This window comes from Leptonotus elevatus, chromosome 12, assembly GCF_054856555.1.
Source record: "Leptonotus elevatus isolate MCC_2025b chromosome 12, RoL_Lele_1.0, whole genome shotgun sequence".
In the NCBI taxonomy this organism is placed as follows: Eukaryota; Metazoa; Chordata; class Actinopteri; order Syngnathiformes; family Syngnathidae; genus Leptonotus; species Leptonotus elevatus.
Genome location: NC_141250.1, coordinates 6,157,092 through 6,176,120, shown reverse-complemented (window position 1 = coordinate 6,176,120; position 19,029 = coordinate 6,157,092). Strand labels below are relative to the sequence as shown.

General features: G+C 39.7%; 1 protein-coding gene across 2 annotated transcripts in view; it reads right to left on the bottom strand.

The window, feature by feature from the left end:
- Positions 1-1,014: 1,014 nt before the first annotated feature.
- The window catches only part of vwa8 (von Willebrand factor A domain containing 8), a 63,164-nt gene continuing 45,149 nt past the window's right edge, over positions 1,015-19,029 (bottom strand). For both annotated transcript variants that reach the window (XM_086091782.1, XM_086091783.1), the window contains exons 38-45: positions 15,228-15,336; positions 14,487-14,643; positions 9,435-9,543; positions 7,190-7,315; positions 6,656-6,814; positions 4,747-4,845; positions 4,302-4,540; positions 1,015-2,479 (exon numbers count right to left, since the gene is read on the bottom strand). In XM_086091782.1, the coding sequence (XP_085947908.1) occupies positions 2,371-2,479; positions 4,302-4,540; positions 4,747-4,845; positions 6,656-6,814; positions 7,190-7,315; positions 9,435-9,543; positions 14,487-14,643; positions 15,228-15,336 (1,107 nt within the window). In that variant the 3' untranslated portion in view covers positions 1,015-2,370. The remainder of the gene's footprint in view (positions 2,480-4,301; positions 4,541-4,746; positions 4,846-6,655; positions 6,815-7,189; positions 7,316-9,434; positions 9,544-14,486; positions 14,644-15,227; positions 15,337-19,029) is intronic.

Here is a 19,029-nt window from a genome sequence, read left to right as displayed (position 1 = left end):
GCTAGGGAAGGTGAGTGAGTGGGCACTTGTGTTCTCTCGCTCTGGACCTTCAAAGAAAAACAGCTGATGAAGCACTTTAACATCAGGTTTAAAACTGATTTGAGTATTTCACACTTTGTTTTGTAAGAATTTAGAAATTGTAAACAAAAATCAGCCGACCCCCACATTGTCGTACTTTGGCACCAGCGGATTAATCTATTAGCGGAATTTGTTCCCTATTTAATTTTTCGTTTTTCCACAACACAGTACACTCTACTCACCTTAGTTTGGCCATTATCAGCGCCAATATCGGATATTTTGAGAAATATTGCTATCTGCCTTTTTAAAAAATCTCACGGCTGATAAAAGGTAAAGCTAAAACCATTTTAATCTCAGGAAACTATTTATTTAAATTTTCAGTTAACTTAATAAGAGATGCTGCTGACACTGGGAATATTCTGAACCTTTTGGTTTTGTTCAACATTAAAACATTAAAAGTAATGTGAAAGATTTCATTTTTTTTCAATTTAGGAAAAAACAGAGCTTTTTTTTTTTACATTTAACTTTTTTAAGACACATTGATAATCTTGGGAGCTCCCTGAAAATTTTATTTTTAGAAATGTAAAATGTTGAAAAGTCTGAAAAATTATTCAATAAGCATTGATGCTTTAAGATCAAGTCAAGATTGGCAGTTGCATTTAAAAAAATTGACTCCATTATCCCCCCCCCCTTCCCTTTTTACTGAAAATGAATAATAGCTTAAATCGGTAATATCGGTTATCGGCCTCCTTGAATACTAATAATGGGCATCAGTATCGGCTCTGAAAACCCCCCATATCGGTCTATCTAATTGAAACGCAAGCCGACCACGAACACATCACTGCAATGACACAAAGTGACAACAAAAATGGTGGAGAGGGTCTGTAGTCGCTTCTTTACCGTTAGGAAAAACATGTTACCCAATATTTTTATCAAAGAGGAAACCAAACACTGTAGCCAATCGAAGATTGTGGAGTGCAAAAAAAACAACCCAGATTTAATATTAAGTATTTTATTAAAATGATCTATTATATTTACTATCACAGAAATTAATATGTACAATTGCTCACATGATATTTTATATATAGATGTGCATTCTCGATATACATTGCTTCATTTGTGTGCAAAATGTGGTTCTATTGATCTGCTCAGTCCGACATAATTAGTTGTGGTGATTTTGTATTAGGGGCAACTGTGGCCTAACTGTAGTGAAAATGGAATACTGTATGTTAAATTGAACCCAGAACATTGAGCCAAATGCAAAATTAATGTGTGTCAATAAATGTTCTGTTTTTAGAGAACAATGTCGTACTTCCTATTCCTGTTGGCTCTCCCAGTAATTTCTTAGCTTTGTGGGGCAATAGAGCCAAGCAAACAACTTAGAATGCCTTGAAACATATTCATACCAATTGCACTTTGCACATGTTGCAACTTTACAAGCACAAACTTCAATGTTTTTGTTTTTGAGATTTTATGATTGATATATAGCACATAATACCGAAGTGGAATGGAAGTGATTCATCTTTTTCAAAATTGTAATCAAATAAAAAATCAAATACAGAAAATACATTCAAGTTTGTGATAGTAAAGTCACAAAATGTGAAAAGGTTCAAGTGATATGAATACTTTTTAAAACATTTTCTTTATCTAGCTAAAGTTTGATCCTTTACATGCAGATGTTTGTTGACACATTAAGAGTTGTTTTTGTAATTGGTCTGTGGCTACCATATCTGTCTCACAGTTCAGAGGTTAGGGGTCTGAATCTCATCTATGGACTTGGTTTGTGTTAGGTTCACTGAAAACCATCCATAGGTGTGAATGATTGTGAATGGTCGCTTGTCTACAGAAAACACTCCTAGCAGGCTAAAGTTTCATAATGACAAACACCCCTGTTTGATATGAAAAGACTTAAGTATTTCTTTAAAAACCATGAAACCATTTTTTCCAAGATAAAAAGGCCACTGAATGTGTGGCACCCATTGAAAAGTTGATGTGATGGCCATGCACATTGCAACAAGTCACAGTGACAGTGAGTGGGAGGTCTGAGCATGAAATAAGATCTCAGATTCCGCGCAAGACTGAGATGACGATCAGCGTGTTGACACGGCCGCCACGGGCTCGAGCAAAGGCGGCCGCCTTAAAAGAGAGTCCTCACTCAGGTGGGGCATTCCTCGCTCATTCCCCAGAAGGGACTTGACTTTTGACTTTGTGTTACAAAAATAAAATGGCCAACATTTGTGTGTGTGTGTGTGGGTGTGTGTGTGTGTGGGGGGGGGGGGGGGGTGCGTGTGTGTGTGTGTGTGTGTGTGTGTGTGTGTGTGCGTGCGTGTGTGGTATCAGTCAGAGGCACCGTCAGACACTGGACAGCATAGTTGATGTGAAGATCTGCTGCAGTATTTGGGGGATCTGCTTGGTATCCATGGCAACAAAGGATCTCCCAGCCGGAAGGGTCTTTTGGAGTCTGGCGCACAAGAAAGACAGCAAAAAAAAAGAAAAAAGGGTGAACACATGGATGGATGCTAGTATTCGTATGGTAAAAGGATGAAGACAAAATGGTCCAATTCGTCTTTCAGTCTTCTGTGTGAACAACAAAGAAGAGGAAGTGCACACAGTGAACAACAATGGAAGACATCTTTCTTCTTGACATTTGGACAAGAAGACAAAACGTTTTGTTTTCTTCTTCCCATTCTCCAGCTATCAGTCAACACTCGAGTGCATCAAGCTTCACCCTTTTGGACCGTAAATGTGTTTGGCATGCCAACTTTGAACAATGGAAGTGCTAAGGTTGAATAAAGTCTTTGAAGGCCTAACACTGGTTTGAAACCCTGACTTTTGTAACCCTAACCCAGTCTTGAAAACTTAATTTGAAAGCCAACTTTGAAAGCCTAACCCTGGCTTAAAACCATCATTTCAAACCCTAATTTGAAACTCTACTTTGAAATCCAAACTCGGGTTTAAAACCCTAATTTGAAACCATAGGTGTTTTTGAAATTTAAAGACCTACTGGAAACACTAACCCTTATTTGTAACCTTACTTTGAAAGCCGAGCCCAGATTTAAAACCATTTAAAACCCTTACATGAAAACTTAATTTGAAACTCTACTTTTAAACTCTCATCCTGGTGTAAAAACCTCATTTGAAACCATAACTTAAAACAGTAACATAGTTTTAAAACCCTAATATGAAACCGTGGCTGTTAAAAAACAAACAAACTTGGAACACTTACTTGAAACCCTAACGCTTGTTTGAAATACTAACAAAGGCTTGAAAGCCTAATTTGAAACCCTACTTAAAATGAAAACCTGGCTTTCAGCCTCACTTTGAAACCCAAATTTGAAGGCCAAACTGGAAACCCTAAATTGCAACCCCAACTTTAAATCCTAAATTGAAATGCTAATTTGAACCTTACTTTAAAATCCTAACCCCTGACGTAAAGACCCAATTTGAAACCCTAATGTGAATTTTGAAACCCTATATTGTAACCCTAATTTTAAATCCTAATCAGAAACCCCACTTTGAAAGCTCAAAACCTTAATTTGAAACCCTAGCTGTTGTTTAACTCATTTGCTCCCCCCCCAAAAAAATTTTTTTTAAATATTGCCATGTTCCCCAAAACATATTTAAGTTTTTTTAAATTATTTTTTATGCTAGAGCATACAGAAGACTTTGATGCAGCCTCTGACCTGAAGAGGTCACTCAAACCAATATTAGTTACTACAAAGAACGGCCAGCAGGTGGCAGCAGAGTATAAGAGATCAACCAGGGCCATGTTACAAAAAGCTCTTCCCCCCAGTGTTTTGAACAGGTTTGTGAATAATGATTAAAATTAGCTATATTCTAATGTTAATTGCTGCAAAACGGAAACAGATACAAATATATTTTTTGTCCTGATGAAAGACTCTAATCTTTCTTTTGGTAAATTCCATGTTTTTATAGCAATAGAACACAATATTCTGTGGGGCTTGCAAAATCAGTTCAAATCCAGTAAAACAGCCGGGAGCGAAGGGAGTTGCTTCAGTGAAAATGGCTGGGAGTGAATTAGTTAAATATTGAAATCACAATTTGAAAGTCTCAGCAGTGTGAAAAAATGGGTAGGCCAGGTTAGGTTGCAACTTTAACTTGTGTTTGTTAAAGTGGTTGAACTTTGACAAAGGGTTGTAGATTATTTCTCTATCAATGAATGATTTATAAACGTTCCTTTTATTTTCCCATTGAACTTGCTTCCTGTTATTGACGCTTCCCCCCGTCAGCATCTTGCAATCCTCCATTGACCCCCTCCTCACCTTTCGGCTTGATCGCCTAGAGACCCGATGAAAATGGCGAAGGCGTTGACCTGGGGGTCCAAGGTGAGGACCTGGGCGAAGCGCTCGGGTCGAATGCCGTAGCGCTCCAGGTTGGCGTCGCTCAGCACCACCACGAAGTGCTCGTCGGCCTCCTCCCGCGCCAGATCCTTGATGCAGGCCGCCGTGCCCTCTAGCGTGTAGTCGCCGCTCATGCAGAACTGAGAGTGGGCGTGCATTGTCTATAGCGGAAGGGAGGGAATAATGGGGGGAAGCACAGAAAAAAAAATGTTGTGCAGAAGATGAGAGCCAACAAACTCAGTGAGACTGACTCCACGAGTGTAAATTGCTTTTTTGCTGTTATTTTTTGTGACAACATAACAGAATATTACCAGTAACGGCAAAAGAACTGCAGCAACAATAAATGAACATTTCCATAACCACTTACCTTGAGAACTTTGAGCCTCTGCTTGTTGTTCTTGGGGACTTTGTCCACTCGGACCAGTTCGATGTCATGCCCGTCGCCCGAGTGGCCCATTATGTCGTACTGTGGTCCACAAAAGTAATGAGATTTATCAACGGTTGAAATTAAATTATTGTTATTTTGACTCGACTTGCAAGGTGCAACAGTGCCAGGTTGACCTAGAATGGCACCGAAGATGATCCTAATCCCCATGCCAAGTTCAAGTGGGGTGTGCTGTCATACAATGCCGACTAAAGTATTCCAGCTCCATCTACATGCTTTCCATATACTTGTCAGATTTCCAGCATAACTATCTAATATAAGGGCAGTATCAGTTCATGATGTTATGTTCTGTATCTAAGATGAGATGTTCTGATTACGATGACCATGTGCCTGCTCATTTGCACAGTTGCCAGGCAGGAAAATGTGTTTTGAAATAAAATGACCAAACACAAAATGTAAAACTTTTACATGGCTTCCTATGAGAAGTAAATACAATTGGAACAACCTCAACTAGCATCTAGAAGCAGACTGTATACTACTTTGGAGGTTATACTGTAAAAAAAAAAAGTAGTGGTAATCTAGATCAACCTTTTGCCAGTGTGACATATTTTTTAAGCTAAGTACCCCCTAACCAGCGCAAAACATTTCTGATTGGGGGGAAATTATGCTGTGCCATCATTGTCTGACTTTGGAACTCTATTTGTATTTATGTGGTCTCTTGAACTATTTGGAAATAAAAAAAAGATATAACTTAAAAAAATAAACAATTAATTAATTTAATTATGAATAAAGATTTGTGTACATACAAATTATTATCAATCGCATCTATCAATGTCATCTTTTGGGATCATAGCAAAGCTGTTCTCAAAACAAAATAACAGAATTTGAACATTTGACAGGTGATTCTAGGTGGCATAATGACATGAAAGTTGGGTCGAACCATACTGGTATGAGGGGTTTGCTGGGTTTGTAGAACTCTGAAATTGAATAGCCTAGTTCATTTTATGAATTTATACAGTGGAATCTCGGAGTTCGAACGTCTCGGGACTCGTACAAATCGGACTTCGACCAAAAATCTGAGTAAAAAATGCCTCGCCGTTTGACCTCATTCTCGGAGTTTGAACACCCAAGAAAACCAAGCAAAGCCAGACATACCTTGATTGGGTAGCCCAGTGAAGCCGAGCGATGCCGAATACTCACGTGCGGTAGTCGAGACGAAGCGCTGCTCATTTCCAGTCAGAGCGGGTAAATACTCCCGGAGGTGCTCCGTACATTCGCGAGTGCATTTGGATTTTTCCACGACAATTTTCTTCGACAGACAGCAGTGCCAGTGGCATTGGCTGTTCAACAACGTGCCTGATGCTAAACAGCGCACAAGGACCCCTTGGTAGTCTAACAATATGCCCAATGTAAAATACACTAACTCAGCACTGAACTAAAGCATGCATTCATTAACATAGCAATTTTCATCCCCCGAGGCCATCGCACCACAACAAAAAATTTAATTTATTTAAATACTGTACATGTTGTTGTTGTTTTTTTATTTTTTTTTACATAAATAGAAATTAGAATAGGAATTTTCTGTTTTGGAGCTTGGGTACGGATTAATTGCATTTATTTATTTGCTATGGGAATTTTTTTTTCTGAGGTTGAACAATTCGGACTTTGAACACTTCACAGGAACAAATTGTGTTCAAACTCCAAGGTACCACTGTATATATATATGTATATTTTTTGAAATATTGACATATACTTTTTAAATATATTTTTAAATGTCACGTAGCCCCTCGAGTGCCTTCACGTACCCATTTGAGAAGCACTGTTCTAGATGATTTCCCTAAGGAACGCTCAAATGCAAATAGGATGTTAGGGTGCATGTGACCGCCCTCACCTTGAACTTGTCCTCATAACTTTCCAGAGCCTCCATGACCATACACACGGCCTCCATGGAGCGCTCCAGGCGCCCGTCCACGCCGTTGAAGCGGTACATACTTCCCGACACGTCGGCTAGTACACGCAGACGCTTGGGCTTCTGCTGCGGCGTGCCAGGCTGTGAACGCACGACACACACACGATGGAAAATGCAGTCATGAACTACAACAAAAGCTATTACTATTCATTGTTGGACTAGAGATATGCAAAGTTTGGAGCTAAATGAGGCAGAAAAACAATGCATGACGACATTATGGTTGTATAATTAGCGCAGGAATGATCCCTCAACAAGTACGCATGAGAGTAGAAGACGTGACGCCTGAGAAAAGTGCCAGTGTGTAATAATAATCTCATATATACCACTGGAATGTACCGACTGACACATAAAGGTCAACTGTGTGTGTGTGTTTGTGTGGGGTGGCGGGGGCATGATTTTGTGTGTGTTTAAAGGTGTGGTGCAGTAGCTGAGAAAAACAAAAGAAAAAAGTTTAACCTCAGGGTCCAGTTCTCCTCTGCGTTTATATATAGCTCTTTCGCCGGTGAGGCCGTCGATGATTTTTGCATCGTCCAGTTCTCCCAGAGATTGGTTCTTCAGCCACTGGCGCTCCTTGGCTTTAGCCTGGAACACACACACAAAAAACAAAAAACAAACACAAACAATCATTTTTTCCATTTAAAAATTGTCATGCCGGAATGTATCAGCCACAAAAACTCAACAGTCTAAACAACCTTCATGATTAACATCAGTTAGAGGAAATAATAACGTACAAATACTTGTTATTGTACTTAAAGGGGAAAACCCAAACATTATCTTCAATATGTTCTATGCACCCCCCACAAGTCTAAACATGGCCTTCTGATTAGTTTTGCATTTGTGGAATTTGAATTAAGCAGCAAACTCTTTTTTTATTTTAATCGATCTCAGGGGGCGGCCATTTTGCCACTTGGTGTTGACTGAAAATGACATCACAGTTGCTCAGGAGTCCATTGTTGTGTCATCTGTTTTATGGTTGGTAATATATTTTCCTCCATGTGGCTCTGAGCTAAGATAAGTTTGACACCCTTGTCTTAAAGCAAATATTTGATCTGAGCTTTACTCGAGTATATATTTTTATGACTAGTTTTTAAGTTTAATCTCTACATTTGAAAACTGATTATCTCCTTCACTTTTCCCTAAACACTGGGAATGATGACACTAGGTTAAAAAAAGACGAAAGTAGAGAAAGGCTAAGTCAGCTGACAACAGTAATAAAAGAAGGCTGTGATTAACTGAACAGTTTTGTTTTAATATAAAAAGATGAGTTTCATTTTTTTTTTTTTTAAGAAACACTGTAATTAGTACAAAATAGACATATTCTGGGCTGTTTCTTAAGAATGCTGTTTTTGTGAGGCTACCACACAAACATACCATTGACGGCCAAGAGGACAAAAAGATAAACATAGAAGCAGAACTTGAGCATTGGTTTTAGCAAAGGGGCAAAATCGGTCTGTTTAGAAAGGACTATTTTTCACGAAAAAATACAAGAACAGGATCCATCCTCTGTACTGCCTATTTTCACCAGTGTCACGGGTGTGCCGGATCATTTTATGTGGCCTCACAATCGCTCATGCAGGTGCTTATATGTAGCAAAGTCTCCTGCGGTGTTGAAAGAATGAGGGGGCTTTCCTGAAAGCACACAATCCATTGCTGAAAGATTTCTAGGGGTGTGTATGTGTATGTGTGTGTGTGTGTGTTTGTGTGCTAAATCACTCATCAGGTATGATACAAAATAACATGACTTCATGGCATCACGCACATATAATCTCCCTCTTATTAACGGCCCGCGGTGACGAGGACAAACAATAAGCACTGTTATTCATGTTTAAAGCTGCCGCTTACACGGTGGCAGACACCTGGATGGCCCCCCCAAAAAAAAATCACACACGACATGAGCACAAAGAGCTTCACACCTGGATGGGAGAATAATATAGCTAGCATGGCTGCTCTGTAATCATTCTTATAAGACACACCTCTACACACATGCACTTAAGTACTCACACGGATTGCGACTCGCAAACATAGTCAAAACAATAAAATGACATCACTACCTGAACGCTATACAGCCAAATGGCTGCTTTAGTTACCGTACTCATTTCAGTACTATGATATTTTGGCCGCCAGGATATATACAGTATGTTATAAAAGTAGTTTTTATGGTTCAAAGCCTTACAACGGCAACTTTGGTTCAAGAGACTGTTGTCTTGTATGATGAAAAAATTGTGTTTAAATGTCCCATGCTACATTTTCCCCCAAAATAATATTTGATGTCCTTTTTATCGAGCTTGTAAGATAATTACGGTTGCAAATGCCCAGGATGCCGTTTTTCAGGGGATTGTAGTAAGTAAAAAATGAAAAAAGAAAAAAAAAGAAGCTAAATTTAGCTTAAATACTCTTTATAAGGGTGGTAGAGTGGTCAAGTGGTTAGCATATCCATGTCACAGTTCTGAGGTTGGTTTGCATTTTACGATATATCTGCTAATGTTGGCTTACATAATCAGTGCAAGTCAATGACTAACACTGAAGTTAACCATTAGAGTTAGCTTACTAATTCTATTAGCCTATGATTGTATTTGAAAACCATTACATTATGTGCTGGTGATGTCTGTTCTTTTTAAAAGTGATTTAACCAAGGTTTTCCAGGAATGTTCAAAAATAACCCTCCCCTGAATATATTCAGTACTATGCAATACTAGCAAACCTGTAAAGTGTCCAGGATAATGCGCAGGGACTGAACTTGTCTCCTGACAGAGCTGGAGAATCGCTCATAGGTGTCGGCGTCATACTCACTCATATCGATCTCCTTCAGCCTGCGGAGAGACAGATACAATTTTGCATTCATTTAATTTCCTTTATAAATGGACATGTTTAAACATGTTATCAATTGCATTACCTGGCTAAACAAAGACTAAATAAATAAATGAGGAAAAGCTGAAAACAATTACAATTATAGTATAGCCATAATTTTAAAGGAAAAAATAATATTTTGATTTTGAGTCATAAACTATGAGGAAGAAATAATATATAGTATAATAATAATAATAATATTTTCACAAATAAATTGTCATTGGTACAATATCACTGCATTTTGACAAAAAACATTTATTTAGTCACATTAGCACTTCTTTGAACGCATCTGTTTTATTCAGTAAATCTCTTGATTTGTCGATTTACACCTGTGAACAAGACAGATCTGCTGTGTCTTATCTGTGTAATCTCGTCATAATTCTTCTGCACTGCTCAGACGTCCGTACAATCCTCTTCAGGGGTCATTAAGTGTCTTACCTGCATTGTGTGTTCATAACCTGGCACGTGTGTCAGTGTGTGTGTATTCGAAACGTGTGATGACAAGCAGACTGTGACTGCACAAAGGTCCACAGATATGAAGATACTGTAACTATGTACATGTCACAGCCCGCCACTGTATGTACAGTATGTGTATGTGTGTGTGTATTGTGTATGCGCAACTGCATGCATGAGGGCAGACAGACACAATAATTGTGTACACACTGTGGGCATGAACCACATCAACACACAAACACATTTACTAACTGAGACAATAAACCACAAGCATTCCAAGCAGGAAATGCCTCATGTCTCGACAGAATACATTACGACACGGCGAAAATCCTGCCTAAAGGGTGGTTAAATTAAGGTCTTCATTTCAACGGGTTTTTTCGATTAACATTACCAAAACAGGAACGACTCTTGGTAAGATGCGATCCAGTGCGCTACACAAACCGCAATAATAAACGTACTGTTAGATTAATACCTTTCTGACAGTGTGATTCAAAACCGACCTTATTACATAATGTTGAAAAAAAACTTCAATTACTCACAATTCTAAATAGATTTGTGAATAATGATGAAACTTAGCTATATTCTAATGCTAATTGCTGCAAAACGGAAACAAATATAAATATGATGAAAGAAGAGACTTTAATCTTTCTTTTGGTAGGTTCTCTGTTTTTTATAGCAATAGAACACAATATTCTGTAGGTCTTCCAAAATCAGTCAAAACCCACTAAAACAGCCAGGGAGTGAAGGGGATTGCTTCTGTGAAAATGGCTGGGAGTGAAAGAGTTAAAGGCTTTATCATGGTGACATTTTACCATGAACAAATTATCGATTTTAATTATTTTCTATGTGAAAAATTGTTTGGAAATTAAAATAAATCCGACATCCGACTTTACAGATGCACCGCAAAGCCACAAACGGGGGGAAAACCCCTCTTTGATGAGATGTAATCACTCTGCGGTTACTAAGAGAGCCGATGTTGAGCATCTTGGACCTTCGAGCTAATGTGCGCTTGTGTCTGAATGGTAGCTCACAAAATATGATGACACTTGTTTACTACTCATCCCGCAATCTTTTCGAGAAGCAACTCTTGTCCGGCCACATCCCATCGAGCCCACAGAGAGAGAAGCATGGCACTGAACGCTGCTTCCTCCACACATTCCTCGTGTGTGTGTGTGTGTGTACCGCGACTGCTGCTATTTCTTCCACATTCCTCAGCTTATATATAACATGGTAAAGAAAGAAAGTGAATGACTAGTTCCGCTTAAAGTAGAGACACTTAAAAAACAACAACCATAAGAACAAGGTGGAGTTGCTGACACTAAATAGGAAAACAATCTACGAGTCTTGGAGACTTATTTATTCTTAGTAGAGAGGTTAAATACTGGTCAAGTTTAAATGTTACAATGCTACTTTCAATACTCAATCGCAATTTACAAAATACATGTGTATGAATTAACTAGTCTCATTAATATAGAATGCATTTTCAATAGCGTGATGTGACTGTCATGCCGAAACTCCCTGGCCTTTTCGCTGTTGTGTTGTGCAGCTGGATCTTCTGCCCCAGGCATGAGCACCTCAAGGACATTCACAGAGGCGTCCTGAAGCCAATCCTTCGTTGTCTTGGCTGTATGTTTAGAGTTGTAGTCCTGTTGGAAAGTACTGTAAACCTTCGCCCGAGGTCCAGAGCACATTGTTGCATTCATCTTGCCCTCAATCATGACGAGTCTCTCAGCTTTAACCATTAAAAAACAGTAGGGATGTTATTAATCAGGTGATGAGTGGTACCTGAGTTTCCTCCAGACATGACGCCTGACATTCATGCCAGAAAATGGTTCAATCTTTGTCTCATCAGACCACAGAATTTTCTTTCTCATGGTTTGAGAGTCTTTCAGATGCCTTTTGCCAAACTCCAGTTGGACTGCCATGTGCTTTACTCTACTAAGGAGTGGCTTCTATCTGGCCACCATATTGGCCTGATTGGTGAAGTGTTGCAGAGATGGTTGTCCTTCTGGAAGATTCTCCTCCACAGAGGACCACAAGAGCTCTGACAGAGTGAACATCGGGTTCTTGGTCCCCCCCTTGACTAATTTAGACAGGAATCCAGTCCTGGTAGTTTGATACTTCTTCAATTTATGGATGATTGAGGCCACTGAGCTCATTGGAGGTTGGCACTTTCAAAGAAGCAGATATTTTCCTGTAGTCTTCCCCAGATTTGTTCCTTGAGATCCTGTCTCATAGGGCTACAACAGAGACAATTGCTCTAAGACTGCAAGGGAACCAGAGCTTCCCCTAAATGCCACTCACCCTGAAAAAAATGTGTACAATTTCTAAGCTATAATACTTTCATCATTTGTTCTGAATTAGCTACTTATCACAAATAACTGACACGGCTGCCTTCTAATTCATCCATTGCAGTTCCACGGCTCTTTCCAAATCATGCCCAATCAACTGTCACAGGTGGATTCCAATTAAGCTGTAGGAACCTCTCAAAGATGATCAGTGATCATGATGCACATGAGCTTAATTTTGAGATTGTAGGTTTATGTAAATACTTATGTAAGTGTGATTTTTTAAAATTATTATTATTTTTAATAAATTTGCAAAAATAAAATAAAATAAAATCATGTTGTCATTATGAATGTTGTATGTAGAATTTTTAGAGGGGAAAATAAATGTATTTCATTTTGGAATACTTTCTGGATGCACTTTAGGTATTGCTGTTTTGGTTCGCAACAGAGTGCAAAGGGGCTCCGTAGTTGGCCGTCTAATTACAATGATCTAATTACACTACAGCTATTGTTTCATCCAGCAAAACAAGTAGTAACTCGCAACTACTGGCACGTCTTGGAAATTTTCAGCTGCCGTTGCAAATTCGCATGAACAGGGAATCAATTGGATATTTTGCCCTGTATGCAAAAGTCAAAAAACGCAGTTGAAAAATAAACATTACATCTTGGTGCCCTCCAAAATAAAAACTTGGACCGTTTATACTGATATGAACTGATTGTCTAATTTGAAAAGGGGATGATAGCTGAGACTTGGCATGCATGTCAACAGAGCCGCTATAGTAAAGGTTGTGTGTGTGTGTGTGTGTATTTGTGCGCACACGCTCAATCGTTTCAGCATACCTAAGCCTGTTTTTGCCTGCGCGCTTTAACCACTGCAGGCAGTTTAAAACGGGAGGATCATAGCTTGGTTGATGTTTAACCTGAAGCTGAGTAAACAAAGGATTGTGTTGTGGGGCGTGCATATGAATAAATAGGAAAAACTTAATTTGCATCTATTTGGGAAGGGGACAATTATTAGAGCATGCAGAAAGATGGAAAGGAAATAGGAAAAAAGTTGGGAAATGAATGGATAAAACAGATTGAAACAGAAGAGGAGATTCACACAAGGAGCGTAAGCGAGGATGAAGGCACGCTGTGTGTCACGGTAATCGTGGGGAGGAGGACAGGAGCTGGGGGGTTGAGAGGATGAGGGGCTAAAAGAGAGGAACACAACTCAGAGAACAGAGACAGCCTTCATGGTTGAGCTGCTGAAAAGGGCGTCCTCTCGGCTTCCCACACATGCACATGCACGCACGCACGCACACACACACACACACAGAGGTGGGATTTCACCCATTTATAGGACCAGGGTGATGAAGGTTAGCACGACATCCATCTAACTGCAAATTGTTACACACCACTACACTAAACTTAAAACTTTTCTACACACTATGGAGAGAGTGATAGAAACATTTGATTGGAAAATCAGTAGGGGTGGCAATATCGTGATAGTTATCGTATCGTGAGGTTCATATTGTGATATTTATTGTATCATGTTACATCTGTCGGCTAGTGCCCGCCGGAGTCAACGCTCCCCTCGAGTGTATATATGAGTGCGTGTTGGGTGGTGCCTGTTTTGTTGTTAACGCAGCGTCGAATGTGCCAGCGCCACATTTTAATTGGACGATTGTGCAAAGCCCGTTCGTGGTTGGCGGCCGTACCCGACTTCCTCGGCTGTGACAGCACCGGACCTCCCCGCCAATCATCAAGCTAAACCTGGCTGGACTAACCGTAAAAAAACGCTGCTCTTCATTCATTCGGGGCGGCTGGGACTTAGCAGTATAGCTCGCCTCGTCGCGCTACCTGTTGCTCGTGTTTCGTGTAAGATTGAGCACTCGTTTGAGCACATCCTTGTTAACGCCATTTCCGGCTTCGTGTGTATTTGTGTATTTGCTTATGAGCGTTTGGCTTTTGTGTGTATTCGATTGAACTAGCCATTAATGCTCTTGTGTTTTCTTTCACTCTGTGTCACAATTAAAACTGTACAAGTTGATTCCACTACTCAAATTTTTCGTTTGTGTTACTTCCCTTCCCCTCGCAGAGCCGTAACAACATCCCTAGTTGCCACCCTCTAAAACAAGAAAACAGTGAAGTAAGACTACCGGTATGTAAAAGGCAGGACCCACCTGTCTTTGAAAGCTTTTTCCGCCATTTCTCGCGCAGCATTGCGGACTTCCTCAGGCACAGCGTCCTTCTCTGCCTGGGAAACCTGGAATACCTTGTGTCCTGCATCCAAGCGATATGGGCCCCCTTTCCCACCCAGCCCCGCAGTGTCTCGACCTCCTACAGGGAAATGTCACAAAAGAGCATCAGGCCAACAATTTTAGAAGTGTTCATGCACCGCAAGGTCACAATTAAGCACTTGGCTTTTAACTAAATTTCCTTCATGAATTTGGGACAGCACATTGGTGCTTGTGGTCAGGGTGTCTGCCTCACAGTTAGAGGTTCTGGGTTTCAATTTCAGCACACTGCTTGCATTTTCTACCTGTGCTTGGCTGGGTTTCTCAGGGTACTCCGGCTGTGTCTGCATATTAGGTCCATTGAATACCCTAATTTGTAGGTGTGAATTTGAGTGTGTTTGTCTATATGTGCCTCGCGATTGACTGCCAACCAGTGCAGCGTGTACCTCACCTAATAGTTTAAGTAAGCTGCAATTCAGGCTGTAGCTCACCTGCAGTGCTAATGACGAAAAATGATAAACTGCAAGTGATTAATCGATTATTTTTAATATGAATGTTTTGGATATATCATCATTTGTATATATCATCATATGTTAAACATAATAATGCTGTTAAATTAGTTTGATGTAAAAACATCAACACAGTGTTAGTGGTATCTGTGTTTTTGTGTGAACCTTGGCCAGTCACCTGTGCCACCCGCCCACTGGTTTCCGCCTACATGGGGTGCGTTGTTAGCGTCAACCTTGCCGTGTTTGGGAGAAGAAACATCCAGGCCGCTGTCCCTCTGGACAGTAATCTGAAAGAAACAATAGAGCAAAAAACTGTTGAATCAAGAATCCAGTCTGATAAAAGATCCAATATCCTAACAACAAAATAACCATGTACTGTATCCCCCCCCAACATTGAGTGCAAGAACTCATTTTGTACATTTTTTTCCACAAAAATCCCAAAATCTACTCACTCAAAATTATTATTAAGGTACTACGTCCTGCATATCATTCCAAATGTGCAAAAATGATTATGCCTACTCACTTTGTAGTACAGTACAGGACAGTTTAAGACCTAGAGTAAGCACAACTAAACCATGTCTGCCATCTAGTGGTGAATGGTGATATTACAACTTAAACCTACAGTCAACCTGTGTATGTGCACAGTTTGGCACCTGTGGATTTGCATATTCACAGAAATTTCACAGAAAATGGGGGGCGGGGTGGGGGTTCGTGCAGGGGTTCAGTATTATTTTCAGATTTTGAATTTTTCCTTTTTTTTTTTTTTAAATAGTATTTAAAATTTATGGGGGGGGGGGTGGAAAAAACCATATATTGGATGTTTATCAGTGTTGTGTTTTTACACAAGAAAACATTTATACATTTTTGGGGGGATTTATCAAGGGGCCACCCAGAGTGTGGCCTCCAGTTGCCTGTCACTGGTCTAATGCAATAAAATAATTCAATGATGTGTGTAAGAGTGTCGTTTGTTAAACTTCATAGCACAGCCCTGGTATTATGTAATTCCCTCACACACAGTCATCATGTGAGTTATTATCTTGACTGTTTTTGCCGCACACTATGTCATGATATGCGACTTATCATGACATAGCAGCTACCAACTATCTCTTTCAAAACGCCACACCTTTAACGAATACCCTGTGAGACTCAGTATCAACACTGTATCAGCGTAGTTCTCTATATTTAGCACAGATTAGCAGGGTCAGTTGGTACGTATCAGAATGAGATTATACAGAGGAGATTGTATGAACAGGCTTGTCTCATTGTCCTTTATTTCTCATTGCAACTATCGTACTTTTGAATATCCATCATTGCCATTGAGGCAATCCTACTGTGAATGTTTGTATGAATTTGAATGGGATGCAGTGGCAATTTTGCATAAGCAGTCACGCAGTTCTCCTGCCAAATAATATAAAGATTGATTAATAAAAAGACTCTGAATGGAATTGTGATTGCTGCCTCACTGTGTTTTTTTGTCTCATGTTATGCACTCTGGGATGTTCCCCTCTCAGCAGGTGTCATAGATGTGCCTCATCTCCATCATATGATCTGTCTGCTGCCATGTCCATATACAGTATGTGAGTGATGCATGAACATGAGCTTTGCTGCACACATGCCTGCCTTGATGCACAGGAATGCTTCGCAGCAGGCTTGACGCCGCGATTATGATCACCTGACACACAAACCCACACACATTTCCCTGCCAGATCATCAGGCGTGCCTCCATCCACCAGACCCACCCGTCAAGACTCGAATTGGGTTCTTCCATTTGAGTGGGGTCCCTGCTTCCTGATGAACGCATGGGACGCCATTGGGCTTATGGGAAAGAGGTGACTAATGCTATACTTTTGGGTTTCGGAGATGCATGCGTCATTGGAACAGTTATGCTACACCGTAGAACGCAAGGTCACATGGCTTTGTTTAGCACAGCCATCCATTTCACTCCATGGTGAAAATAGCATATAACGATTAGATTTATATATCTGTAAAAGAATGGGAAGAATTACTGACTGAATCCTGCCCCCTTTCCAGAAATAAAGTTAGCTGCTTTACTTCTTATAATTGAATTGAATGTATTTATTTAAAAGGAGCAATGCACATTAATCAAATTTTACAATGTAAATGTGCCCAAGTTAGCTAAGTCAAGCTAATAAGGCTGTAAATAATACGATTCATGGACAATATATGTATTGGTTACAAAAATATTGCTTTCATGTTGCATTTTAAACTGTGATTTCCTCCGAATGACGTTCTTTGTACAGTTTAAGCTTTAATGACGATGACAATTTGGCCCAGGAACAAATGATTTATATTACCATTATTATTATTTACTTGTCAATAACAGCATCAGCATCCATCCCATCATGGATTGCTCAAGATTGAAATGTTGTTGCAATCCGATCTGAGTGTTAGCATGTCTCCAAAAATGAAACATTTTCAGAGCAGAGTGTGACGCGGAAGCAGGTAGTCTGGTATTGAGGTGAGGGATGTAAACGGTGTGGTGAGAAGTATATAGAGAGTCTATGTATGTTCACATACAGTAGAGCCAATGTTGTTTGTCCGGAGCCAACAGCGAGCACAGCGGCTATCTTGTCTGCAGTAGACATGGTACGCCCCCATCAAAGAAGAAGTGACTATTGAGGAATCTGTACGTGTGTGCCTGTTTGTGCTCTTACTATATTTACTGGTAGTTTACCTCAAGGGCACTTTAATCTCAATGAGGGATGAATATACTCTTATTGCACCCCCCCCCCCCCCCCAAAACAATTCAATAGAAGCAAGTTATCTACTATTTCGATTTACAGTACATCGAGTCATCAAACTGTGCTAATCATAAGGTACTAGCTCTTGTTTATGTTTTATTTTGATATCTACAGCAGCCCGTTCAGACTCTGACTTTGTTATTTGTCAGGCAATTTCCTTATTTCTTGCTAACCTATTTTGATTTATAGATCTAGAGCAATCCTTTTAGGCATTAAACATGATTTCTTGAGTAATTATTTTTGTTCATGCTTACTGCCTTTTTCCAAATACTGTACTATAGCAGTCCGTTTAGGCATCAAATGTTGTTGTTATTCAGGTATTATGTTTTGTTCTTGTTGACTCTCTATTTTGATTTCTACCTGTTCAGGAATCAAATTTGGTTACTGATATAGTACTTTATTTTGTTCATGTCTGCTAATGATTTTTGTGTATTTACAGCAGCCCAAATAATGCAGCATTAAACTTAATTATTTCTCAGGTACTTCACTTTGTCCATAGTTTACTTCCATGCTGATTTGAATAGCATCCCATTTATGAAGCATCAAACTTCCTTATTTCTCAGGTGCTTCACTTTGTTCTTGTTTACTTCCTATTTATTTCAACAGTTATCTTTTCAGGCCTAACACTGCACTGTTTTACTACTCAGATACTTTGCTTTGTTCATGTTTACTTCTTATTTTGATATCTACAGCAGCCTGTTAAGGCATTAGACTGCTTTTTTTAAGGTGCTTTCTTTGTTCTTGTTTACAGTACAGTTGACCACACCACATATTTGAAAAGCCTGGTGGGCCGCAAGGCTAATAAAACGCTGGGGGAAAGCCTGAATAATTTTCGTCATTCACAGCCTGGCCCGGTCCTTCTCCTCGACCGTATCTCCTATTTTGACCCATACAGCAGCCTGGTATCATACAAGATAGCAGCATTGAAATGCATTATTCCTTGCCAGTTGGCACCTGATACCCTATAAATCTGCTGATATATGACAGTAAAAAATAATCATAAATATTCCCACATTTGCACTTTACTGGCTGTTACAGTATACCGGAGTTTCCTGCACAATGACAATAAAGTTGAGTCTAATCACTAAATATAACCATCGCAGAATAACTATGTTCGAAACAATCATGCCCATCTGTGCTCAGATGTTCAGACAGTGTTGCGTGCATGTGGAAGTCGACATTATCTGAAGAATGTGTCTGTCTGTGCTTTGCAATGTG